Source organism: Eschscholzia californica, unplaced genomic scaffold (genome assembly GCF_041429995.1).
Source record: "Eschscholzia californica isolate CP2 unplaced genomic scaffold, dmEscCali1.0.p SCAF_1, whole genome shotgun sequence".
NCBI lineage: Eukaryota > Viridiplantae > Streptophyta > Magnoliopsida > Ranunculales > Papaveraceae > Eschscholzia > Eschscholzia californica.
In genome coordinates, this window is record NW_028238198.1 from 12,729,964 (window position 1) to 12,754,908 (window position 24,945).

The 24,945-nt window shown below is 37.5% G+C and overlaps 3 protein-coding genes and 1 pseudogene across 4 annotated transcripts; 1 reads left to right on the forward strand and 3 right to left on the reverse strand.

Annotated features, from left to right (window-relative positions):
• The first annotated feature begins 1,467 nt into the window (after nt 1-1,467).
• Nucleotides 1,468-24,627, forward strand: LOC147564221 (large ribosomal subunit protein bL35c-like). Of its 2 annotated transcripts, none has more exons than XM_086644609.1 (3): nt 1,468-1,920; nt 2,056-2,172; nt 3,874-4,137. In XM_086644609.1, exons 1-3 carry the CDS (start codon nt 1,663-1,665, stop codon nt 3,949-3,951), a joined length of 453 nt encoding a protein of 150 aa, XP_086500735.1. In that variant the 5' UTR covers nt 1,468-1,662; the 3' UTR covers nt 3,952-4,137. The 2 variants fall into 2 exon arrangements, with proteins under 2 accessions (XP_086500735.1, XP_086500742.1); XM_086644616.1 differs by lacking the exon at nt 3,874-4,137 and adding an exon at nt 24,364-24,627 and having other exon boundaries at nt 1,560-1,920.
• LOC147564222 (putative F-box protein PP2-B12) lies at nt 5,123-7,173 on the reverse strand. The gene is made up of 3 exons (XM_086644596.1): nt 6,719-7,173; nt 6,129-6,247; nt 5,123-5,943 (listed from the first exon to the last, which is right to left on the reverse strand). The coding sequence occupies exons 1-3, from the start codon at nt 7,040-7,042 to the stop codon at nt 5,445-5,447; spliced, it is 942 nt and encodes a 313-aa protein (XP_086500722.1). The 5' UTR covers nt 7,043-7,173; the 3' UTR covers nt 5,123-5,444.
• LOC147564223 (F-box protein PP2-B10-like) lies at nt 12,818-16,061 on the reverse strand. The gene is made up of 3 exons (XM_086665573.1): nt 15,519-16,061; nt 13,574-13,692; nt 12,818-13,496 (listed from the first exon to the last, which is right to left on the reverse strand). Exons 1-3 carry the CDS (start codon nt 15,825-15,827, stop codon nt 13,040-13,042), a joined length of 885 nt encoding a protein of 294 aa, XP_086521699.1. The 5' UTR covers nt 15,828-16,061; the 3' UTR covers nt 12,818-13,039.
• On the reverse strand, nt 22,505-23,380 carry LOC147564224 (F-box protein PP2-B10-like; annotated as a pseudogene).
• Nucleotides 24,628-24,945: the final 318 nt, after the last annotated feature.

Genomic DNA, 24,945 nt, shown 5'->3' on the forward strand with positions numbered 1-24,945 from the left:
CCATGCCTATTGTCGCGAACATAAATTTTCATCTAAGCAATGGGCTGACTTATGGGCTTATGTGATATCCCTTTTCTTGGTGGAAAATTTTAGAGATGGATTCTCAAGGTGAAGCGTTTAAAATTGTTAGTATATGAACTTAGGTCGGATTGCATTACTTGTGAGCTGCTATGGAGAAATTCATGGAGCATCTAGGAGTACTCTAGAAGCAGTTATATGGAAGAGTCCACATGCTTCCTTGTCCTTGGATCGTCCACATGTGAGACAATCATGCCTGTCCATTGTAAGGACTTGTAATATAAGTAGGGTGAACCCCTCATTTGTACCCCATCCAAGAACTAATCCAAACAAGAGAGTCCAAAGTGTGAGTGACTTGAGAAACGTGTTTGTAAGTTTGTATGCGAGAGTTGTTTTAGCAATAGAAGAGTTCCTTTCCACCAAATGATAATGTCGTCTAGTAGAGCACTCTTGCTAGTAGAGAAAGTCTGAGACGGGAGGAGAGAGAGCGCGACATTGAGGGTGAGAAAGTCACTTTCCCATGTTTTGGATGGGAAAATTTCTCACCTAATATTTTAACCTTTTTTTCTTAAGAAATTTGGTTTTCCAACACTTTTGGTTGAATCAAACAACAGAAAACCGATTTTCGTAAACGAAAATAGTTTTTCCAACCTGATTTTCATAGGTATCAAACAGACCCTAAGTCTCTTACGTGATTCGGACACTAAGAGATTGTTTGTCTATAATCAAGGTTACTTGGCAAATTTAAGGAAATACTACTTGTGCTCGATTTGCGTCGATCTTGAAGCATACGTGCCGCACGGGTAATAGGAGATAGTGTCGAGTCATATTTTACTCCTTGACACCATGGACACCCAAAATTCGAATGCATATCCAACCGGATGAAATAAATGGGTCGGATTCAGATTTTGAAGTGCTACTCAAACATCTTATATGAACCCTACTTAACCCTTTAATATTTGTTCAACATTAATCTCTTATCAAGAGTCCACCCATTTATGAAAACAGAGGAAATAGAAGTTGTTTAATCCACATCACAAGAAAATATCACATTTTTGGATGGATCATTATATTCTAAAATTTTTGTTAGGCTCAAAAAAGACTTGCAGGGCTTTAGCATCGTTATGTTCATGTCGTTAGCGTATGAAGGTGTCCCTCGCTTGAGTAGCCCCCCCTCCTCCTTTTTGGATAGTGCAAAACCTAAGTGGAGATTGCCCGATAAACCCAAAAGACTTGACGGGTTCAGACGGATTATGTACTCTAAGATTTTACAAATAATTACCCGCACAAATCCAACTTGCCGAAGTCCGCCCCATAACTCTAATTGATATAAATTTTAAAATCCAACCGACTCGACCTTGTGAGGGAATAAACCGGTGGTCAGTCGACCCGGCCGGTTCCCACACCTAGTGGTGCCGTAACACTTCTACGAGCCACAACCTAACACTAGACTCATCAATTTCCCTTCGAACATAGGGTGCTATAGTGGAAACTGATCAAATGGAGGATCTAAAGATAATCAATGGGAAACCTTGAGGGTGTGAAAACTCCTTTTATCCACAGACCTTCTCCTTTTTCTTCTAGTCTGCTAGATAACGGATAGACAACTGAACAAAAAAAAAAAAACCTTCCTAGGCAGAAATAATGGCGTCTGCAACTATGATGCCTTTCTCTCTCAAGTTCTTTTCTACTTCTTACCCTTCAAATCATTCCTTCAATGGCGTCCGATTATCTTCCACTTTTTACAAGGGATCTTCTTCCTTCAACTTGAAGCTTAGTTCTTCCCAAAACATTTCTGGATTCTCACCTTCTTCAATTCTACCCAAAACTCTTTCTGTCCCCCAAAACCCATCAACTTTTACTGTTTTTGCTGCAAAAGGTTACAAAATGAAAACCCACAAGGTATTTCTTTCTTCTCTTTTCTCATTCAATGATTTTTCTGCACAATTAGGTAGAACTAATGAAAACCCATTTTGGGCTTTGGTGTGTGATTGTGTTTTTCTGAAATGATTTGGATTTGATTGTTGAGTTTTATAGGCTTCTGCTAAGAGATTTAGAGTGACGGGTAATGGGAAGATTGTTAGGAGAAGAGCTGGAAAGCAACATTTACTTGCTAAGAAGAACACAAAAAGGAAAAATCGATTGTCGAAAATGGTGGGTTCTTTCTTAATTGACAAATTTTTGAACTTTTCTTTTCATTTGTTCAATGTGAAATTCATGAATGATTTGGATGAGTGTATATAGAACAAGAATAAATATCTAAACATGCTTAAATAGTTTCAAACTTTGAATTTAGGATGAATAGTTTCAAACTTTGAATTTAAATAGTAACTTAGAGGCTGAGTTATTTCATATAATGGGTACCCAAATTACATAAAACAACTTGTTGAGCTATGTTATCACCATATCTTTGATATTGTGGATAGAGTAACAGTTTGAATGAGATGACCACTGAGGTTAATCCTTCTACAGTGTTGCAATCAAGAATCGGCATTATAGATAACAGTTTAGTTCTTTTTCTTTCAAAGCTCACTTCTTGTGCGCCATTGCCCTATTTCTGTTCAAATTGTTGTAGAAAGAAAAAAATGTTTTGTTTTGCTACTTGTGGTATTCGTAGCTGAGTTCGTGCTTAAAAAGTTCTCTTTTTGTACTTATTAAGTTCTTCTCCTAGATAGTTTAATAGAAGAACAAGGTTGGAAACAAAGTAGAAGTTAGAAAACATGGGGCTCGTGTACAATCAGTTTAGGATAACTTATATTTCTTAACTCATTGTCGTAAAACAATCAAATTTGATAGTTTTCCTGTAACAATGTTCTGCTTTAGTGAGGTGCTTGACTAGGGTGATTATGAGTGTTGTTTTATTGTCTGCGGTCAGATACTTAATTTTTTGTTTAACTGCAGGATCTATCGGATAAAAATTACAATTTTGCGTTATTGTCAAAGTAACTGTCTTGTGTTGGTCCTTCATCAAAAAAAAAAAAAAAACTGTCTTGTGTTGGAGCATTGTTCAAAAATTTAAAACCTCCCTTTATGTCTCCACTAGGCTTATCCTAGAGTTCGACCAATTTCCTTACAAATTTGGGTAGTAGATGAACATGCCTTTGACGCTCCATTTTCAAAAAGTAGGAGGTTTGATAGTTCGAGCAATTTCCTTGCAGATTTGGCCTTTGGCACCTTGTTGTGTTCTTCTTTCCTGCACAATTATTGAAGTGTAATTTTATTGGGGGCAAAGTCATTGTTTTTACTGTGTAACTGTGACGCTGAATCATGTACAAACACTTCCTCCGAAAACTAAAGAAATTTTATGTTTCGAAGAAGGGAAGAAGTTCTTCACTAAATAACTTGGCTAGTGGCAGATGCGATTAGTTTGTGAGTTTTTCTTACGTCTATCATGTCAAACTGAGTATATGCTTGTCATTCAAACTCCATTACAAACTACTATTATCTTTTTCACTTCAATAAAAAGTAGACCTCATAATGTAGTTCGAGTAGATCCTAGGCCAAACTCTTAAGGTAGTGATTATATTTGAAACTTAATTTGAACTATTACAGTAAAGTTTGCGGCCTATAAATAATATATATATATATATATGTATGTATATTATATGTATGGGTTAGTGATAACTCAGCCGAGTTACTCAGCTTGGATTGATGGGGATCGGGGATGGCCAATCTCCACACCAACTGCTTAGCCTCTTACCTAGTTAAGGAAATAGAGATGGGCTATCTCCAATTAAACGGCTGGTGTTGTCGGATTGTGAAACCGAGTTCTTGTTGTTAATTTTGTCACCATGAAGCAATGTTTAGATGGTGTTAATCAGACTTCTTATTTGTGTCTGCTATGATCATTTACAGACTGCAGTTAGCAGGAGTGACTACGACAATGTCATCGGTGCCTTACCCTATTTAAAAGTCAATCGAAATGCAAAGTAAGGTGATGACACATTACTTATTTTAAGTTGAGGATCACTGTATTTTGTTTATCGTTTCTATCTTTGTTTTTATGTAATCAGAATTGAACAAAATTTCTTCATTGTATCTCTCAGACAACAATTTAATTCGTGAAGTTATCCATGTACTTCCCTTTTTAGAATAATGAATTTTCTACTTCTTCGGCAATCTATATCCTCCGTGCTCTAGTTATTTGATCCATTTATTCAAATGTTTTATCACTTTACGACTCAGACGTCAGTGAGTCAGATTCAGATGATGTAGATGAAGAGACTGGTGATGCTAGAGTTTTATGATATTTTTTGCATAGAACAGTTCCAAGTTCATTACATGCCCTGAACTTTATCGGTTCCATTTGAGTAATATAAATGGGTACCAAAATATTTATCGGTATGAAAAGTAGAACCATAACCAATATAACCAGTTTCATTTTTGTTTTGGATAAGTATATACCACCTTTAGTTTCCATTAGAGTCATCTGCACTTCTCCTCAGTCTGACGTTGAAGAAATGACCCATCTCTATTTCCAACCATCTGCCCCACGTCTCCTGCTGAACTTCCTGTCTGCCTTATTCTCTAAAGGAGTCCAAACATAAGCACATTACTTTCTCCCCACTATACTCACTATTACCACCTCGGATCCCCCAAATATTTGGATCACTGCATTGGCAGGTGGGAACTCGAACCCATACGCACCTTCTACCAACTTGAAGACAGAATATCGAACCCATACGCACCTTCTACCAACTTGAAGACATAATAAACTGCGTAAGAGTCTTCAGAGGTAATAGCCGAGTCTCTAGTTTCAGCTACCTCTGCGAACTTGTAAATGGTCGTTGGTCATATTGCAAGTATGAGACAATGGAGCCAGGGAGCAGTCTCCACTTCCAGTACTTGTGAGTGGTTTAGGGATATTATCTCAGTTCTCGGTTGGTCAATAGATATTTGAAAATGGGTAAAACATAATAGGTAGAAAGATGATCTAAAGTATGAAACAAGTAAAAGGATAATCCAAGAATCAAAACGATCTATGCGAAAATACAAAGAAATTTTTTGTGTTGACGTTATAACGATTGTGTTTCCATCTCCACTGCAATGATATTCAGACGATGCTGGACAAACACAAAAGAAAACCGACAAAATAGCACCTATATGTCTGAAAATTGTGGACATTAAATAGATACTATTATGTTTTAATTACGATATGTTTAACTTTCTCTTTACAATATGCATATCCTGCTTCTATAAACCAGAACTAAAGAGCAGTTCTTTTACTTCTGCAATTAGTCGGAGTGTCAAGATCGAATCTTTTTTCTCTCAAAAACATCAGTATTTCTCCTTTCACACTTCCTGTTTATTGTTCATATGTAACTCAACAAATTGAAAACCACGAAAACCACCTAACAAATTATCAAAACATCAGCTGTTCCGCACACCACAGACACAAGAAGCTGGTATGCCACAAATCATTTGTTCTATATGTTCTCTTTGGGCCTAAGTTCGATTCCTTCGATGATGAGGCCAGACTTCCAACTACCGTCAGCAGTTTCCTTCAGAGTCATCTGAACTTCTTCTCCTACTTCTCCGTGGTTGAAGAAATGACCCATCTCTATCTCCAACCATCCGTCCCCTCTCTCCTGCGGAAACTGTCCTTCCCACCTTGACAGCAACTCTAACGGTCTAAACCTAAGTCTCATTAGACCCATACCATAGGGCTCAATCCGCAATTGTCTCCTTCGTAAATCGTCTGTATCGAGCCATATTTCTTTCTCCCCGCTACACTCACTATTACCACCTCCGCCAGATATTTGGATCACTGCAGTTACAGGTGCGGGGTCGAATCCATAAGCTCCTTCGCGGAGCTTGCAAACAAAATAAACTGCATAAGTGGTCTTTGGGGATAGTAACCGAGTCTCCATTGTCCCATGGATTTCGAGCCAACAAACAGCACGAAGTTCAGCTACCTCGGCAAACCTGTAGATAGTCATATTATATGTATGAGAGAGAGAGAGTGGGCTTGAGAGAAGAATGTGAAGCCAACTTTGTTGGGTGATAGCATTGTGATTTGTGTCTGTAGACTACAGAGACCAAGGTTCGAATCTTACTGTATCCTAACAAGAGTGAGAGGTCCGTAGAGAGAGAAAGAGAAAGAGCGGTACCTGGAGCCAGGGAATGGTTTCCACTCCCAGTATTGAGGGGTGCTTCCCCAAGTAATCGTTAGGTCCTTTGCTCCAAGCATGTAACATTTCTTCCCGTTGCGTTTCGCTAGAGAAAAGCTCTGTAGCAATAACAAACAATCCGCTATGAAATTGCATACGTGGCGAGGGAAAACCCACGACGAAACATTAGATCATACAACATAAACTGGTCACACAAAAGGGCATGTCTTATTTAGTTAGTTTAATAAGAAGCTCTTTCTAAAACTCATTCTTTAATGTGAAGCATCACAATGATATATTGACCGATCGAGTTCAAGAAGGGAAGTCTATAGCATTTTACAGCGAGAAGTTCAACGACACAAGCCCGAAGATATCGCACTAGTTATGGTCAAGAATTTTATGCTATTGCCCAAGCACAAAGGCATGGAGACACTATTAGATACAAATGGACTTCGTTTTGTTCTCAGACCCAGGAAGCACTAAAACATAAACTGCAAAAGGGGCTAGCAAGGTGATTTGTTTTGCATAACGAGTGATTGTAAACCTAATCCAGTTAACAATTATAAGGGAAAAAAAGATAAGGAAGTTACCTTAAGACCGCCATCAATTAGAATTGGGTAATGACAAAGACTGTAATAAAGTTCCTTCTTAGTTTTAGATAAGAGATCGAGCACAAAAGAAGAAGAAGATCTGGCGAGGATTTCTGGGTAATCGGAAGGAAGGAATTTCCCCCAAACAGAGTCAGATTCAGCGGCTGATTTAAATACAGATGAAACAAGGCAACATGTACACGCATCTAGAGGAGATGTTAGGGATATGATGTTGGAGATGCATCCTTCAGGCAGATCACTGAAATCAACCAAACCCACATCTTCATCTTCATAAACAACCTCCTTCGTTTCTTTGTTTCCCATCTCTCTCTCTCTCTCTCTAGAATTCTCTTGGCTGATATATTTGAACCAAAATGTTTGGGTGACTCCAAGATACAAAAGAAGAGAGGGAACTGGTGAAGAAATCAAAGAAATATTGTCCTCACTTTTGACACCTAAACGGTTAAGGGAGCGGCTGTAGGCGCCTCCCAAAACTACTGTAGGGGCCTCTTCTCTGTAGGCGCCTCCCGAAACATCTATAGGGGCCTCTTGAGCACCTCCATCTTCTTCTTCTCTTCATCGTTTTTCTTCTTTCTCTCTCTACTTTCAATTCAACAATCAACCAACTAAAATCCATTAATCTTCAAAAAGATTAAACACAAGATTAAACCCTAAACCCGTTTTCAATCGTTTTCGGCTTCCTTCTCTCTCTACTTTCTTTATCTTAAACCAACTTAAAAACATAATGAAAACCTTAGATTTTGCCAGCCAACTTCGAAAGCGTGATGAAGAACCCCTAGATATGTTGTCCAATTTCGAAAGTGTGATGAAGAAATCTTAGATCTACTGTCCAATTTCAAGTGTAAGGAAGAACCCCACCATTAATGATGATTTAAACCATTAATGAAGAAACCCTAGATCTACTTTCTTTATCTTCTCTCGGACTGATCAGTCCGAAGTCTAAAGGATGGCCTCGGCTTGGGCCAGTCCGAAACTTATCGGACTGGACAGTCCGACCTATTTCGGACTGGGCCAGTGCGAGGCAAAACTTTGAGCCTCGGATTGGTCAGTCCGAGTGGGGGGCGCCTATAGGTGTCGGGTGTTGACTACGGTCAAACAGCAATTGGAGGCCCCTATAGCATTTTGGAGAGGCGCCTTTAGACGCGCCCAACGGTTAAACTCAAGTTCAAGAAGGATTTTGTTTGGGCGCGTCTATAGGGGCCTCCCGAAATTCCTTAGGCGCCTCTCCTCCTTAGGCGCCTCCACAAAATTACTGTAGGTGCGTCCGAGCACTCCCTCGTCTTCTTCGTCACCGTTCTTCTCTCTACTTTCTCTTCCAATTTTCCAATCTCAAAATTAATCAAACATTAAACCAACAAAAACCATTAATCATTAAAAAAAATCATTAAACATCAATCTAGATTCACTTTAAGGTCTTCAAGCTTAGGAAATCAAAATCCCTTTAATCTTCAAGTTTAAAGGTCTCTTTCGATCTACAACCATCTAACCAACAAAGATTAAATCAACAAGCATAGAAATCTATCAAAAAGATTAAACCAACTAGAAGATATATCATCTTTTGATCTCTTGGTTTTGACAAAAATAAACTTTTAGCCAATCAAATCTACGATTCTATAAAAAGCAAAACCTAAAACTTATAACTAACAAAAATCCATGAATCAATAAAAAATATTGAACCGAGAGAGATGGAAAATCTGATTAAATCTTCTTGAAAGAGAATCCATCATTCTTTTACTTTCCCACGGTTACTGAGAGAATTATGGAGAGAAAAACATTATGTTGAGGTTAGGCGCCTCCTCCCAGACAGTCCAGTCCAACTGGGCTCAGACTCACAATGTCCGAGGACCAGAGCATGGTCTCGGACTGGTCCCAGTCAGTGATTACTCGGACTGGACAATCACAGTACTTTCAGACTAGGCCTGGTCCGATGACATTCTTTGCTCTTCGGATTGTTCAATCTGTGAGGAGGTGCCTATAGATGTCGGGGTTTGACCACGGTCAAACCTTCTCGGGAGGCCCTTATAGACGTGTGTTTTCGGCAAAAGTTCCACGATCTCACCCAAAATGCTTCAAGACTTATCCAACATTCCAACCTATAACCTAGACTACCTTAACCTTATACCTCCATTGGCAACGAAGTAGGATCAGAGAGTAATAGACTATCATTAAGAGTAAGTATAGATCCTGTTGCAGCAGGTGAAGAGCAAGGCTTAGCACCAATCATATCACTTTTGTTTAATAAATTCAAAGTGTATTTAGTTTGAGTCAGACTAAGACATGAGTTGTCCCTCTTAACTTCTAATCCCAAGAAGTAATGTAAATCTCCAAGATCCTTCATAGAGAAGGAGGAACTTAGTTGATCAATCAAGGACCTACAAGCATCAGGAGAATTGTCAGTGACGAGAATGCCCTCCACATAGATCAAAACAATGGTAAGAACGCCTTGAGAGTAACTGATAAACAGAGATGAGTCTGACATTGATGTAGTAAACCCCAAACCCGAAAGAGCATCCATTAAAGCTTCATACCAAGCTCTAGGAGTCTGATTAAGACCATAAAGGGACTTATGAAGCTTACATACATAGTCAGGATGAAGAAAGTCTTAAAAACCAAAGGGCTGAACCATGTAGACCTCTTCCTTTAGCTGACCATGGGGGAAAGCATTGCTCACATCCAATTGTCTAATTTGCCAATCATATTGAACTGCAAGAGATAAAACAACTCTACTTGTGGTGGGTTTAGCCACTGGACTAAATGTTTCAGATAAATCAATACCCTCCTTCTGATGAAATCCCTTGGTAACCAATCTTGCCATATATCTCTCAATGGAGCCATCTGACTTTTGCTTGATTTTAAACACCCACTTACAACCAACCAAGTTCTGAGATGAGGTAGAAGGAATCAAAGTCCAAGTTTCTGCCTTTAGAAGTGCATCAAATTCAACTTGCATTGCCTCTTACCAATGTGGAACCTTATTAGCCTGGGTAAAGCATGTTGGTGTGTCAGGAATGGGACTAGCAAGAAGAGCTTCAGGAATTGGATGTTTAGTGGCCTAAAACACCTTAGGTTTGAAAAATGCATGCTTTAGATCTTGTAACCATGTGATGATTATTGGATAATATGGGTAATTGGTCTGGTAATGGAGATGGTTATGGTAATATAGATGAGTCTGGTAATGGAGGTGGGTTAGAAGAGGTAGAAGTAATAGGTGGTGTAGTAGAAGTAATAGGGAGAGGTTGAGGGGTGGGTGGTATAGTGATGGCTATAGGAGATTCAGTGATAGGTGCAGAAGTAACACAAGTAGGGGAATTACTAAAACTATGAACTGTAGGTAAAGTGATGACAGTGCAATTGATGGGAATAAACTTGGGCACAAGCCGGCTAATAATATCTAGTGGGTAAAAAGATTCATCAAAGACCACATGTCTAGAAGTATAAATCCTATTTGTCTTAGGAGCTAGACGTTTGTAGCCTTTTTGAGTTGGACAATAACCAAGAAGACACACTAGATACTCTTTGGTTCCAGTTTATGAGCAGTATAAGGTCTTAACCATGGATAGCAAGCACATCTAAAAAACTTAAGCATTGAATAATCAGGGACAACACCATAGAGTTTCTCAAGGGGACTCATAAAGGCAATTGACCTAGTTGGCAGCCTATTGATCAAGTAATTGGTAGTAAGAAGAGCTTCATTCCAAAAGGAAGATGGGAGAGAAGCTTGAATAAGAAGAGTACTTGTAACCTAAGGTGCCTATGTTTTGATTCTGCAACACTATTCTATTCTGGTGTATGTGGACAAGAGGTTTGATGCTGAATACCATGAGAAGCTAGTAAAAATTGGAGTTCTTTGTGAAGAAACTCCCCACCATTATCAGTTCTTATAGTATCTATTTTACAACTAAAATGATTTTCAATTCTTGCTTTAAGCTAAAGGACGACATGTTTGAAATCAGATTAGCAGAAAGAAGAAAGACCCTACAGTATTTACTCCAATCATCAATAACATTCACATAATATTTGGAACCAAAAATGGAAGATTCATTAGTTGGTCCCCATACATCCATATGAAGTAATTCAAATGGTTTAGAAGAAGTAGTTGTAGAGATTGAAAATGGAAGCTTTTTTACTTCTACCTAATTGACAATCTTCACAGAACATGGGTTTATTACAAGAATCAGTAAAATGTAAGTTATGTTTTATTCTTCGAAGAGATTGAAATAAAGGATGCCCAAGCCTCTTGTGCCATAAAGTGGATGAAGCAACATTGGTATGAAAGGATTTAACAGCAAGAGGTCAAATGTGAATTTATGAATAGATAGGAGATTATGTGAAGATTGAGGAACATGTAATATACCTTTTAGAGTAAAATTATGCTTGTTAACTTGAAAATGAGAATTACCTATGTGAGAGATACACATACCTCGACCACTAACAGTGTTCACAGTCTCATTGCCAAGATAAAAAAAGTGGAAGCAACATTAGACAAGTCAGGAGTAATATGATTAGATGCTCCAGTATCAGCATACCATGGGTTTATGCCATTTATATTAGCTGTGGCAAGCATTGCTGAAAGATTTTTAGGAGGATTTTTTTCCTTGAATAGAAAAATTCATCCTATGATCGCATTCATAAGCACTATGACCAAGTTTGTTGCAGATTTGACATCTTGGAGGAGGTTTATCTGAAAAGGAACTCATTGAGTTACCTGAGTTGTACTGATTTTTTGATGTATAGGCATTAGGAATTGACTGATTAGATCGATTTTGATGCTGATTATAATAAGTTTGATGTTGAAAACAACCATTACCTCTTCCTTGATGTTTCTTGTTATCATATTTACCTCTATTGAAGTTTTGACTAGAAGAGGCAAGAAATGCTTGAGTAAACGAATAAGATGATTGTTTGATCTTACCTGAAACAGTGATTTCTTCACTGACTAGTGATTATGATTTAATTTTTAGATGAAGTAGAATATTACAAGGATATGTATGACTCTAATTGCTGCAGAGAAAGCATCATATTCAGATGGAAGACCTCTAAGCATAGTTATTATGATTTCATTTTTAGATGAAGGTGATCCTGCTGCTGCTAGGCTATTAGTGATTTTCTTGATTTGACCTAGATACTCTTTAACAGAGAGATTTCCTTTTGTAATTTGTCGTAGCTTGTTATGTAGTTGAAGAACATGAGCAGTGGATGAAGAGGCAAAGTTTTCTTCAAGACTAAGCAATAAATCTCGAACAAAGGTTATACTAACAACATATGATATAATTGAATCAGAAAGTGTCGAGTTTAACCAAATGAGAAGTGTCTGATCTTCTTCGATCCAGTCAATATATGATTGATTTATGTTTTCAGGAGATATCATCATCAACGAATTTTGAAGGACATGATCTTGTTCCTTCGATTATATCAAGAACTTTGTATTTTTTGAGAATTGGAAGGAATAAGTATTTCCAAGCAATGTATTTATCACCTTGAAGCTTAATAGGAATTGCATTTGCCATGGAATTAACTGGAACTGAAGTGATTTTAGGATGTTCCATTTGATCTTTAATTTGTAAGATTTGATTCTCTGAAAACTTGATTCTTAGTGAGAGAAAGTTGAGGATGAAGATGAAGATTGATGAAGATGATGATGATGAAGAGGAGAGAGAAACTAGAGAGAGAAAGATCGCGCTTGTGAGCTGACTGCTCTGATACCATAATCGAAAACTGAAAAACTTGTATCGATCAATAGAGATTACAAGTTATATAGAGAAGTCAGTTAGAGTTTATTAGAGGTTGTTGTGGTTAGTTAGGTTGGTATGAAATAACTATCTAGTGTGACAGGCCACACCTAGACATTATACAACACATTACAACTCTCTCCTATATTTTCTTACACTCCTTCCTTGTACACTATGACCACCTTTGACTGATCTTGACTATTAAAACCCACTATAAGCATCTTCGTAACTCTGTTTATATACCATTTCTCATACATTTATACACAACTTATAAGACTACTAGATATAGCCCGGGTTTATCACGATAAAAGTCGACTTCAAACTTCTACCAGAAACAATAGTTCTCTTAGCAAAAACAACCTTTATTTTCATCATTTCAAGTTTGGATGATTACGTCATGTAATATTAAACAAATACGAACCTATGAAAACCAATTTACACTTTAGGAGTGAAAATCACTAATAAAACATCATGTTTTCTTCGGTTTGCAAATAAAATTATAAACACACAAGCTAATACATACACACACTCACACAAATAAATCAATTATGTTTATAAGAAAGGAGGTACTTTATATATTCCCTTTGGGCCTAAATTCAATACCTTCGACAATGAGGCCCGACTTCCACTGAGATCCAATTTCCCTCAGAGACACCTGCACTTCCCCTCTATCTTCTTCTTCTCCCTCGTTGAAGAAATACCCCATATCTATCTCAAACCATCCATCCCCTCTCTTATGAGGGAAATGTCTCTCCCACATTGATATCGACCCAGACTGTGTCCTGCTCCTAAGTAGCCCATCTGGATCCATGGAGACATCTTTTTCCATCCTACACTCACTATTACCACCTTCCCTTATTATCTCGACCGCTACTGTAGCAACTAGATTATCGAACCCATAGGTACCTTCTTTAAACTTGAAGACAAAGTAAACAACATAAGAAGTTTTTGGGGATAGTAATCGAGTCTCCATTTTTCCACGGATATCGAGCCAACAAACATCACGAAGTTTAGCTACCTCTGCAAACCTGTAGGAGAACGAATTGTAAGTATGAATGAGAAAGCGGCTGTGAAATAAGAGTGAAAGGGAAGTGGAGAGACAGACCTAGAGCCAGGGAATTGACTCCATTTCCAGTACTGTGGACTGCTTCCCCAGGTAACGGATAGGCCTCTTGCTCCAATCATGTAACACTTTTTCCCACTGTTTTTGTCTAGAGAAAAACTCTGCACCAACAACAAATAATAGACTATGGTGATAAAAATATCCCAAGGTAAGCTACCATGACAAAACAATATATTTTGCAAATGAACAGTCAAATTATAGGACAATTAGTTCAACAAAAAAATATTATAGGACAATTGATAAGAGACACACTAACTATAGAAGAGTCCAAAGGACTGTTTCGGAATATATGAAAAAGAATGGGCAAGCACAACCCAACATGGCCGTTCCAATTCATGGGCTCGAGCCTAGACGGGTTGTGCTTGGGTCTGAATAACATTTTTAAAGAGTAATTAACTGATTTTTAAATGATTTTGATCCAGTTCCATTGAAGTTCACCAGTAAGCTTACAAATAAATCAAAATTCAAACTTGCCGGCCCATCCTCTCATTACAAACTCTAACATAATTCATATTGATTTTAGTAAGTTTAAAAGGCGCCTCCAGAACTCCCTTAGACTTGATAAATCTAGTTTGAGTTCGTTTGGTCATTAAGCGACTTCAAATCGGTGGTTTCGTGTCAAATTTTATTACAAAATTACACTAAAAATCCAACTGAATTTAACTCTAAAATTTGAGTTGAATTTATAAATTTAGACTGAATTTTGTTACAAAATTCGACTCAAGGTGTACTGAATTCAACAACGATGTTTTATAGTTGAATTTGGGGGGATTGAGCCGAAATTTGTAACAGAATTCAGCCTGCGTCCACCGATATAAGTTGTATTTAATAGTTCTAAGTCACTTTGGAATCAGTGGATTTGAGTCATTTTATAACCAAATCGACTCGATTCCACCTAAGTCTGTCAATGAATATCCAAATATTCGACATCCGATCTGCATCCGTTTTCAAATTTTAGAAAATATCCGAAATTTCAGATATCGGATACGGATATTCCTTATCAGGTATCTGCTTATCGGATTCGGATATGGATAACTAATATTCGATCCGATAAATATCCGTATCCAATAAGTAATATAAAAAAATAATAAAAATTTAAATTTATTCATAATAATATATAAAATGTATGGTTGAGATTTATTATTTAGATCTAATGATTAAAAATTTAAGGAAAAAATTTAAAATTTTGTTAAAATTTCGAATATCGGATATTCATTAATAATATCGGATTCGAATTCGGATATTGATTTATAATATCTGTCGGATAATTATCAGATAGCTTATCGGAGTCGGATACGGATATGCCTATATCTTATCTGATAAGCTACCGTTTACGGGCCTAAGTCCACCCATATAACTTGTATTCAACAGTATTCGGTCCCTTTCGGACTCTACTCGAGTCCTACCATATGCGTTGTATTCAATAGTTCTCGATTCCTCTGGGACTCGACTCTAATATAAATTTTGATGATTAGACTTGTATGAATAGTTTATTTGTTTAATCGATTTCAATGTCTGTGACTCATGATGTTTCATATATCATCTTATCTCTAGGTTCTTCTCGCATAGTTAATGTTCTTAATGACCAAGTACTACTCATTCATGATGTTTATTTGATTAGGTAAGATCTCTAGATTCATGAAATGCTTTGAGTGCCTACTTTTAGAGGCGAGAATAGGTTTGATAATAGATTCATTCTATCTGACTATAGAAGTTTTTTAGCGTCTCTCATAGTTAATTATTATCACGCTGATTTTTTTTTTCAAATTGTCCATGTAACTCGAACCCTTAACTTCTATAGTGGAAGACTAAACCTCTTACTTTATTGGTCTAATTTAATCATGATACAGATTGGACCCGTTTGAATAATTATTTTTTGTGCACACATCATTTGTGGTACAAAAAAAATACAGATGGGAACACATACCTTAAGACCCCCATGAATGAGAATTGGATTTTGAAGGTAAAGTTGCTTCTTAGATGTGAAATTGCCTTCCGACCAAGAAGAAGAAGAAGAAGTGGCAAGGATTTCTGGGTAATCAGATAAGAGGAATTTCTCCCAAACAGAATCAGATTCAGCAGCTGATCTAAATGTTGAAGAAATTAGACAACAAGCACACGCATCCCTAGGAGATGTTAGAGATATGATGCTTGATATACATCCCTCAGTCAAGACATTGAAATCAGCCAAACCGCCAACATCTTCATTATCTTCCTTCATTATTTTGTCTTCCATCTCTATATTCTCTCTCTCTCTTTCTCTAAAATTCTGTTGATTAGATGATATAAAAGAATGGAAGAGAACTGATGAATATATCAAACACTAAAAGTCAATACAAATTAACTTGGTGACTAAGCTTCTCTTGTGTTTGTTGACATGATGAAGAAACCTCTAAATTTCCAAAGTATTTTTTATTCCAGAGTGGCCAGCAAGACAAATTCTTTCTTTATAGAAACATTAAATATGGACAATCTGTAAGCAGTATTTGATCCATACCTGTTAAATCAAAATGAATTGCCAACAACTAGAACTTCAGTTGGTTAGTGTAACGATTCTTTCATTTTTTTTAATTAGGCGGTTATCGTGCTTATCACATATTCGTGATGTATCAATGTCTTATCACATATTCGTGATGTATCAATGTCTCTAATGCAATAAATTTGTCGGGATTTAGACTTCTTTCATTTTTTAATTAGGCGGTTATCGTGCTTATCACATATTCGTGATGTATCTGAAAATAATTGAATTCTCCCTACTCAAACAGTAGGTTCTTCTATTGTATTTATAGTCAAAAATTAGTTGTTTACAAGATCTCTCTTGATAGAGATGAATACAATATTTGAAATTCAAAATTTGAAAGTGGAAGTTACAACTGACTTGAATACCAAGTCAGACCAAGACTAAGTCAAACATAATATTGTGTTATCAGCCCCCCTCAAGCCGAACGGGTTGATCCAATAGTGAGAGCTTGCCACAGAGAAATTGATGTCGAGCTTTTACTAGTCCCTTGGTAAAAATATCCGCAATTTGTTGTTGTGTAGGGATGTATACCACTTGAAGAGCCTTTTGTTGTACCTTTTCGCGAACAAACTGGTAGTCCAACTCCATATGCTTGGTTCGCGAATGTAAAATAGGATTATGAGCCAAGTATGTCGCACTAACATTATCACAATAAAGTGTAGGCAGTTGCTTAAGGACAACACCTAAATCCTGTAACAAATATTGAATCCATGTAACTTCTGCTGTGGTGGTGGCCATGGCACGATATTCCGCCTCTGTACTTGAGCGTGAAACTGTTGGTTGCTTCTTCGAAGCCCATGAAACCAAGTGATTACCTAAATAAACACAATATCCAGAAACTGATCGTCGAGTATCTGGATCACCAGCCCAATCAGCATCGGAGAAAGCATTTAAATGAGACTCAAACCCACGAAGCTGAAAATCAGATTGTGTGCCAAAAAATAATCCCCGATCAATAGTACCTTTTAGGTATCGTAGAATTCGTTTAACAGCACTAAAGTGAACGTCGGTTGGAGTTTGCATGTATTGACAAACCTGATTAACTGAATAAGTTATATCAGGTCTCGTCAAAGATAAATATTGTAAAGCTCCAACTAAAGAACGATATAACGTGACATTATCAAACGTCTTACCGTCTAACTTTGACATCTTCTTGCCACATGGGCTTGGAGTGGAAACAGGTTTAGATTGTAAAAGATCAATCTTGTTCAATAACTCGGTTGTATACCGTGTCTGAGTTAACAATAATCCCTTTTTGGTTCTTTTAATTTCCATCCCCAAAAAGTTATGTAAATCCCCTAGATCTGACATTGAAAACTGTTGATGTAGTTGTGTTACAATGGCATGAATAGTTGAAGAGTCTGAACCTGTGATCAAGATATCATCGACGTATAAAAGCAGTATTATAATGGAACCACCAGTGCGATAAGTAAATAATGAATTATCTGATGTTGAAGCAATGAAACCCAGCTCAAAAAGATAAGTCGTAAATCTTTGAAACCAAGCTCTTGGTGCTTGTTTAAGACCATATAAAGCTTTTTGCAGACGACAAACATAATTAGGATTTGAACTATCAACAAAACCAGGTGGTTGGTCCATAAATACCTCTTTGTCAAGAAAACCGTGCAGAAAAGCATTTTTAACATCAAGTTGTTTTATATTCCACCCCGACGTAACTGCCAAACTCAAGACAAGTCTAATAGTCACTGGTTTCACAACCGGAGAAAATGTCTCATCATAATCGAGACCATGTTCTTGGGAATAACCCTTCGCTACCAAACGTGCCTTATAACGATCGATAGAACCATCACTTTTCGTTTTAACCCGATACACCCATTTGCAACCGATAACATTCATCGATGGTGTTCGTGGAACCAAAGACCACGTACTATTTCGAATCAATGCATTGAATTCATCTGCCATTGCATTCTGCCAATTTGTATTTTTAGAAGCCTCTGTAAAACAACTAGGCTCTTTTGGCAAAGAATTAATTTGTGATAAAAACAAATGATGAACAGGATATCTTGAAGCAAGCATTGATTTAAATATCTTGGGTTTAGTAATACCTGCTTTTGATCGTGTGACCATTTGATGGCTTGGAACCGACCGAACAGGAGAATTAGCTTCATCACGTCTCAAAGTAGATGGTTCACTAGATAACGGTTCCGGCTCATGTTGGTCTTCAATGAAGTCAGGAGAATTTGTAGCAATTGTGTTTTCCCTTTCCACAGATGATGGAACATCAGCTAAAGAAGAATTAAAAGGTGATGGGTGAACATCATCGGAGTGAGATGAGGTGGACAAAGTGTGGGAAATCGAATTTGAAACAGTAGGTAGGTTGGAAATAGGTAAGGTGGAATTGGAAATAGAACTAGTTTCAACAGTGGGTAGAGTGGAATTGGAAAAAGGAATTACTTGAGGAGCCGAAGAGTTTTCTATATAGACCCATTGGGGCGCCTCTGACACAGTAACTTCTTTACTAACATTGAAAAGATCAGGAAGAGCAAAAGGAAATAAACTTTCTTCGAATAATACATCCCTTGAAATATAAACTCGAGATGTTTTAGGATCGAAACATTTATAACCTTTGTGCATCTCACTGTAACCGATAAAAATGCAAGGGACACTTTTATAATCCAACTTGTTTTTGCGGTAAGGAGTTAAAAGTGGATAACAACGACAACCGAACACTTTTAGGAATTGGTAATCAGGTGACCGATTATATAAGAGTAAATATGGCGAATTGTTTTGTAAAGATGTAGATGGCAACCTGTTTATCAAATATGCGGCAGTACTGAAGGCTTCCGGCCAATAAGATTTTGGAAAATGACTTTGGTGGAGTAAAGCAAGGCCGGTTTCAACAACATGGCGTATTTTTCTCTCAGCCACCCCATTTTGTTGCGGGGTGTGAGGACACGACATTTGATGAAAAATACCTTGTTCAAGGAGATAATCACGAAGTTTGTGTGAAACGTATTCACCTCCACCATCGCTTTGAAGTATTTGCAGTTTAGCATTGAAACGATTTTCAACTAAAACTTTAAAAGTCTTCAAACAACCAAGAACTTGGGTTTTATCTTTCAAAAAATATAGCCATGTAAATCTTGTATAGTCATCAACGAGAATTAAAAAATATCGAAAACCAGAAGTAGAAGTTACGGGCGAAGGACCCCACAAGTCACTATGAATTTTTGAAATAGGCTTGGTAGATTTAGTAGAAGACAGTGAGAAAGGAAGTCGATGGTGCTTAGAAAGAATACAAGAGTCACATAAACCAACTGATTTCAAACCTTTATTTGATGGGAATGAAGATGAAATAACACGAGAAAAAACACGGGAATGGGGATGACCCAAACGCATGTGCCAAACATCACTCTTTATTTTTGTTCCTAAAAAACTAGAATGAAAACTCCTAACAGCATTTTTGAACCCTTGAAGAGCCTTTCCCGAGCACTTGTATAAACCATCTTTATTGGTTCCGTGAAGTACTAGCTTCCCCGTTCGACGATCCTGAACAAAAAAATGATCACGATAAAAAATTACCCAACAATCATAATCTTTAGTTAATTGGGAAACAGATAAGAGATTTTTCGCAATTGACGGAACGTGAAAGACGTTCTTTAAGGTGAAGGAGGAAGAAGGTGTTTTTAAAGAAACATTACCAACATGAGAAATGGGTAAGAGAGTACCATTTCCAATAGAAATCTGTTCAGAACCATAATATGGATTTTTGTTTACCATCGTCGTCGAATCACTCGTCATGTGGTTCGTTGCTCCTGAATCAGCATAATAACTTGGATCCAAGGGCACAACATGTTGTTGATAAGCAGCAAAAGACTGTGGGACATCCTGTGTTTGATAACCTGGAGTATAATGATAACACTGCAAAGCAGAATGCCGGAAGCGGCCGCAAATCTGACAAGTAATGGTTTTTTGATTGGGAGGGGGTGGACTGCCGAGGAGAGATTTTTGCTGAGATTGGTTTGGAGTATACCAACCATTATGAGAATTCCAACCGGATCGTCCTCGTCCACGTCCCCTTGCTCCATATTTGCCACCTCGACCACTTCCACGAGTTGCATAGGATTGAGTGTTCTGACCTCTAGGTTGAAGAGGAGGTTTATCGAGCTGGGTTTTGGCTACTAAAGCTGTGGCCAATGAAGAACTGGATTCATCCTCCTGTTGTTGTTTGAGCCGCATTTCTTGAGTAAATAACAAGGGTTGTAGCTGATTGAATGTAGGCAAAGTTTCTCTGGTTTCAATAGCTGTAACAAAGGAGTAGTAATCCGATCCCAAACCTCTCAATGTGTGAAGCACAAGTTCTATGTCTGGAACAGGAGTATGAGCAGCCGCTATAGCATCTGAAATCTCCTTTATTTTACCTACATAATCAGCCATTGAGAGTGATTCTTTCTTAATAGTTTGGAGATGAAGAAGCATTTGTGATTTCCTAGCTGTGTTTTGTGCCGAAAAGGTCGATTGCAAATAAGAGAATAGAGATTTTGCCGTATCAAATTCGGGTGTTTGGGAAAGAACAGAGGGGGTAAGGGTTGTGTTTATCCAACTAATTAAAGTTTGATCAACACGAGTCCAAGCGAGAAATGCCGGATTTGGTATCTCCTGATTTGTTGTTTCGTCAATGAGGAAGGAAGGAGGAGAAGTTGTTGTAGCATCAATGTGATGATACAAATCTTGGGACTTCATTATAGGAAGGATTTGTTTCTTCCAAGTAAGGAAATTGGTATGATCAAGCTTAATGGAAACTAAGGGAACAAGACTGATTAATGATGGAGGATTATGGTTTGTAGAAGAAAGAGGTGCAGAGGAAGACATTGTTGAGATGAAAAATGATTAAGAAAAACCTAAACTACTGATACCATGAAAATAATTGAATTCTCCCTACTCAAACAGTAGGTTCTTCTATTGTATTTATAGTCAAAAATTAGTTGTTTACAAGATCTCTCTTGATAGAGATGAATACAATATTTGAAATTCAAAATTTGAAAGTGGAAGTTACAACTGACTTGAATACCAAGTCAGACCAAGACTAAGTCAAACATAATATTGTGTTATCAGTATCAATGTCTTGTAACGACTAACGTAGAACCCAACTTAATACTGAGCATTTCCATATAACGATTTATGTCCGACAGGGTGAGAGTGTTTTTTTTTTACTAAAAATCAAGTTTAATGAAATTTTATTTTCTTATTGGTTTAGCTTAGGGGTGAGAAAAAGATCCGGAAGACCGATATCCGACCCGTTCGACCGAGATAAAAAGTGTCCATGAACGCCCGATGGTCATAGCGGTCAGTCTCCGACCGGCCCGAAAGAATTGGCAGACGGTCATGGTCAAAATTCTATGTCGAAGGACCGACCGCTAACCGACCGACCAATATAGAATTTCTAAATAACCGACCGGTACGAATGACCGAATAGGTTGACCGACTAATCTGTCCTCATTTTTAGAAGTTGACCGTTGATTTTTTATAGACATATGAATATATGATGGTCGTTGGCTATAGTCATATAGTCTTCTGAAAGACCAAACATTAGTACATGGCTTAATTATATCTTGTCAAATGATGATCAACTGTGTTTTTTTCTTTTTTATATTTACTTTTGATTTCTTGGTTAAACATCTTCATTTGTAAGTAATTTTGTTTGTGGTAATAAAAATAAAATTCCGAATTTAAGTAAATTTTATTGGAAAGTCCGGACCGAGACCGTCCGGTGTCCGAGTGGCCCGGTGAAATAAACGGTCTTAGACGGTCAATGGACAAAGAATTCTTGAAAGTGACCGTCCGAGTCCGCCCGAGTAAATAGGTGGTCACCAACAATTTATGTTTGAGTCGACCGGTTCGATGAAGTTACAGTCCGGTACCGACCGGTCCGGACCGATTCCCACCCCTTTAGCCAATCTTAATTAGTTTTATTTTCTTAAATTAAGTTTTACAAATGTCTATCATTTTAATTAGTTACTTTTTTTTTCTTCAAATTAATCGGTTTTACAAGTTGTCTTGTCAAATTAATCAAACGGATGCAGATATGTCTATTCCGATCCTATAAACTACCGTTTACAACCCTCCTACAAACTTGTGATTGATGCAATAGTTCTCTTAGTAAAAACAACCTTCATTTTCTGTCATTTCAAATTTTTGGACAATGACTTGCTCTAAATTAAACAAATGTCAAAACTTATGGAAATCAATTCACACTTTAGGAGTGAAAATTACTGTATAAAAATCATGTTACTTTTTTTTCGGTTCACAAATAAAATCATAAACACAACAAGCTGTATTATACATACATGCTCACTCACTGACATAAATCAATTATGTTTGTATAAAAGGAGGTTTGGCCGCTTGGGCAGTATGTACTTCATATGTATATTCTATTTAGGCGGAAGTTCGATGCCTTCCACTAGGAGACCTGCCTTAGTGTGAAGATGTTCAATTTCCCTTGGACTCATTTGGACTTCTCCTCCATTCTTTCCTTTCCCTCGTTGAAGAAATGTCCCGTCTCTATTTCGAACCATCTGTCCCCTCTCTTTTGACGGAAGTGCCTTTCCCACCTTGATATTAACTCTGACCGAGTACTTCCGTGTCTATTGAGTAGCCCATGTGGATCCAAGCAGACAGCTTTTTCCATCCTACACTCACTATTACCACCTCCCCCTATTACTTCAACCACCGCCTTCGTAGCTGGGTGATCGAATCCACATGCACCTTCAACAAACTTGAAGACAAAGAAAACAACATAAGAGGTCTTTGGGGATAGTAATTGCGCCTCCAATATCCCATGGATATCGAACCAACAAATAAAACCAAGTTTAGCTACCTCTGGAAACCTGTAGAAGGACGAATTGTAAGTATGAATGAGGGGAGAGGGTGTGAAATAAGAGTGAAAGGGAAGTCGAGAAAGAGAGACCTAGAGCCAGGGAATGGACACCATTCCCAGTACTGGGGACTGCTTCCCCAGGCAACGGTTAAGCCTTCTGCTGCTCCAAGCATACAACATCTTTTCCTACTGTTTTTGTCTAGAGAAAAACTCTGCAACAACAACAAATAATACACTATGGTGTTTAAAATACGATAAATACCAAAGGTAAGTTACCACGGCAAAACCATATATTTTGCAAATCCACGGCCGGTCTAATTACAGGACACTTGCTAAGAGACAAATTAACTACAGAAGAGTCCAAAGGACTACTTACTGATATATGAAAAAGAACGAGCACGCATAGCCCAACGTGTCCGATACAATTCATGTGTCCGAGCCTATAGCGGGTTGAACGCTTAGAGTATTAAATGGTATTTTCGCTATGATCTAATTTAAAGAGTAATTAATTTAAGACCGATTTTTAAATGATTTTCATGGAGAACTGGGTAGTAGATGAACATGCCTTTGACGCACAATTTTCAGAAGTAGGGACTTTTGATAGTTAGGCCAATTTCCTTCTAGGTTCGGCCTTTGGCACCTTGTTGTGGTCTCCTGACCTCCTTTCCAACACAACTATTGAAGTTTAATTTTCATCAGGGCAAATGTATTTGTTTTTACTCTGTATAACGTGTGATGCTGAATTGTAGACAAAACCGTTCCTTTTTTCAGAAAACTATAGAAAATTTTAGGTTTCGAAGATGGGAAGTTGTTCACTTAGTAACTTGGCTAATGGCGGATGTGATTGGTTTGTGAGTTTCGTGTGCGTCTATTATGTCAAACTGGGTATATGCTTTTGTCATTCAAAACTTATTACAAATACTATTATCCTTTCCACTTCAATTGAAAAGTGGACCTCTTAATTAAGCATATATGTGATTGGTGGATCCACCTAGGTAATTTGTATTGGCTCGGGCACGAAGGTAGCCTGGGTAGGTCCTAGTCCAACTCTTGAGGTAGTGATTAAATTTGAAACTTTGAATCATGAGAGATTAATTTGAACTATTACTGTAAAGTTTGTGGCCTATACATAAAATATCTTCATACATACAGCAGTATATTACATACATGTATGGGTTATAACTCATCTGAGTTACTCAGCTTGGATCGGTGGGGATCCGGGATGGCCAATCTCCACTCCAACTGCTTAGCCTCTTACCTAGTTAAGGAAATAGAGATGGGCTATCTCCAATTAAACGGCTGGTGTTGTCGGATTGTGAAACCGAGTTCTTGTTGTTAATTTTGTCTCCATGAAGCAATGGTTAGATGGTGTTAATCAGACTTCTTATTTGTGTCTGCTATGATCATTTACAGACTGCAGTTAGCAGGAGTGACTACGACAATGTGATCGGTGCCTTACCCTATTTAAAAGTCAATCGAAATGCAAAGTAAGGTGATGACAATCGCTTATTTTAAGTTGAGGATCACTGTATTTTGTTTATCGTTTCTATCTTTGTTTTTATGTAAGCAGAATTGAACAAAATTTCTTCATTGTATCTCTCAGACAACAATTTAATTCGTGTAGTTATCCACGTACTTCCCTTTTTAGAATAATGAATTTTCTACTTCTTCGGCAATTTATATCCTCCGTGCTCTAGTTATTTGATTCATTTATTCAAATGTTTTATCACTCTACGACTCAGACGTCAGTGAGTCAGATTCAGATGATGTAGATGAAGAGACTGGTAATGATAGAGTTTTATGATATTTTCTGCATAGAACAGTTCCAAGTTCATTACATGCCCTGAACTTCCTCGTTAACGCGGAACAAGAAAATATAGTGCCGTAAATATTGACCTATGAGAGAACTTTATCGGTTCCATTTGAGTAATATAAATGGGTACCAAAATATTTATCGGTATGAAAAGTAGAACCATAACTAATATAACCAGTTTC

Bases quoted from the DNA above. Each gene is read 5' to 3' on its own strand.
- LOC147564221 (XM_086644609.1), top strand. From the start codon at position 1,663: ATGGCGTCTGCAACTATGATGCCTTTCTCTCTCAAGTTCTTTTCTACT. The intron at 1,921-2,055 runs GTATTTCTTTCT...TGAGTTTTATAG, and splicing joins ACAAAATGAAAACCCACAAG to GCTTCTGCTAAGAGATTTAG. The intron at 2,173-3,873 runs GTGGGTTCTTTC...GATCATTTACAG, and splicing joins AAAATCGATTGTCGAAAATG to ACTGCAGTTAGCAGGAGTGA.
- LOC147564222 (XM_086644596.1), bottom strand. From the start codon at position 7,042: ATGGGAAACAAAGAAACGAAGGAGGTTGTTTATGAAGATGAAGATGTG. The intron at 6,248-6,718 runs GTAACTTCCTTA...TTATTGCTACAG, and splicing joins TAATTGATGGCGGTCTTAAG to AGCTTTTCTCTAGCGAAACG. The intron at 5,944-6,128 runs GTACCGCTCTTT...GACTATCTACAG, and splicing joins AAACCATTCCCTGGCTCCAG to GTTTGCCGAGGTAGCTGAAC.
- LOC147564223 (XM_086665573.1), bottom strand. From the start codon at position 15,827: ATGGAAGACAAAATAATGAAGGAAGATAATGAAGATGTTGGCGGTTTG. The intron at 13,693-15,518 runs GTATGTGTTCCC...TTGTTGGTGCAG, and splicing joins TCATTCATGGGGGTCTTAAG to AGTTTTTCTCTAGACAAAAA. The intron at 13,497-13,573 runs GTCTGTCTCTCC...GTTCTCCTACAG, and splicing joins AGTCAATTCCCTGGCTCTAG to GTTTGCAGAGGTAGCTAAAC.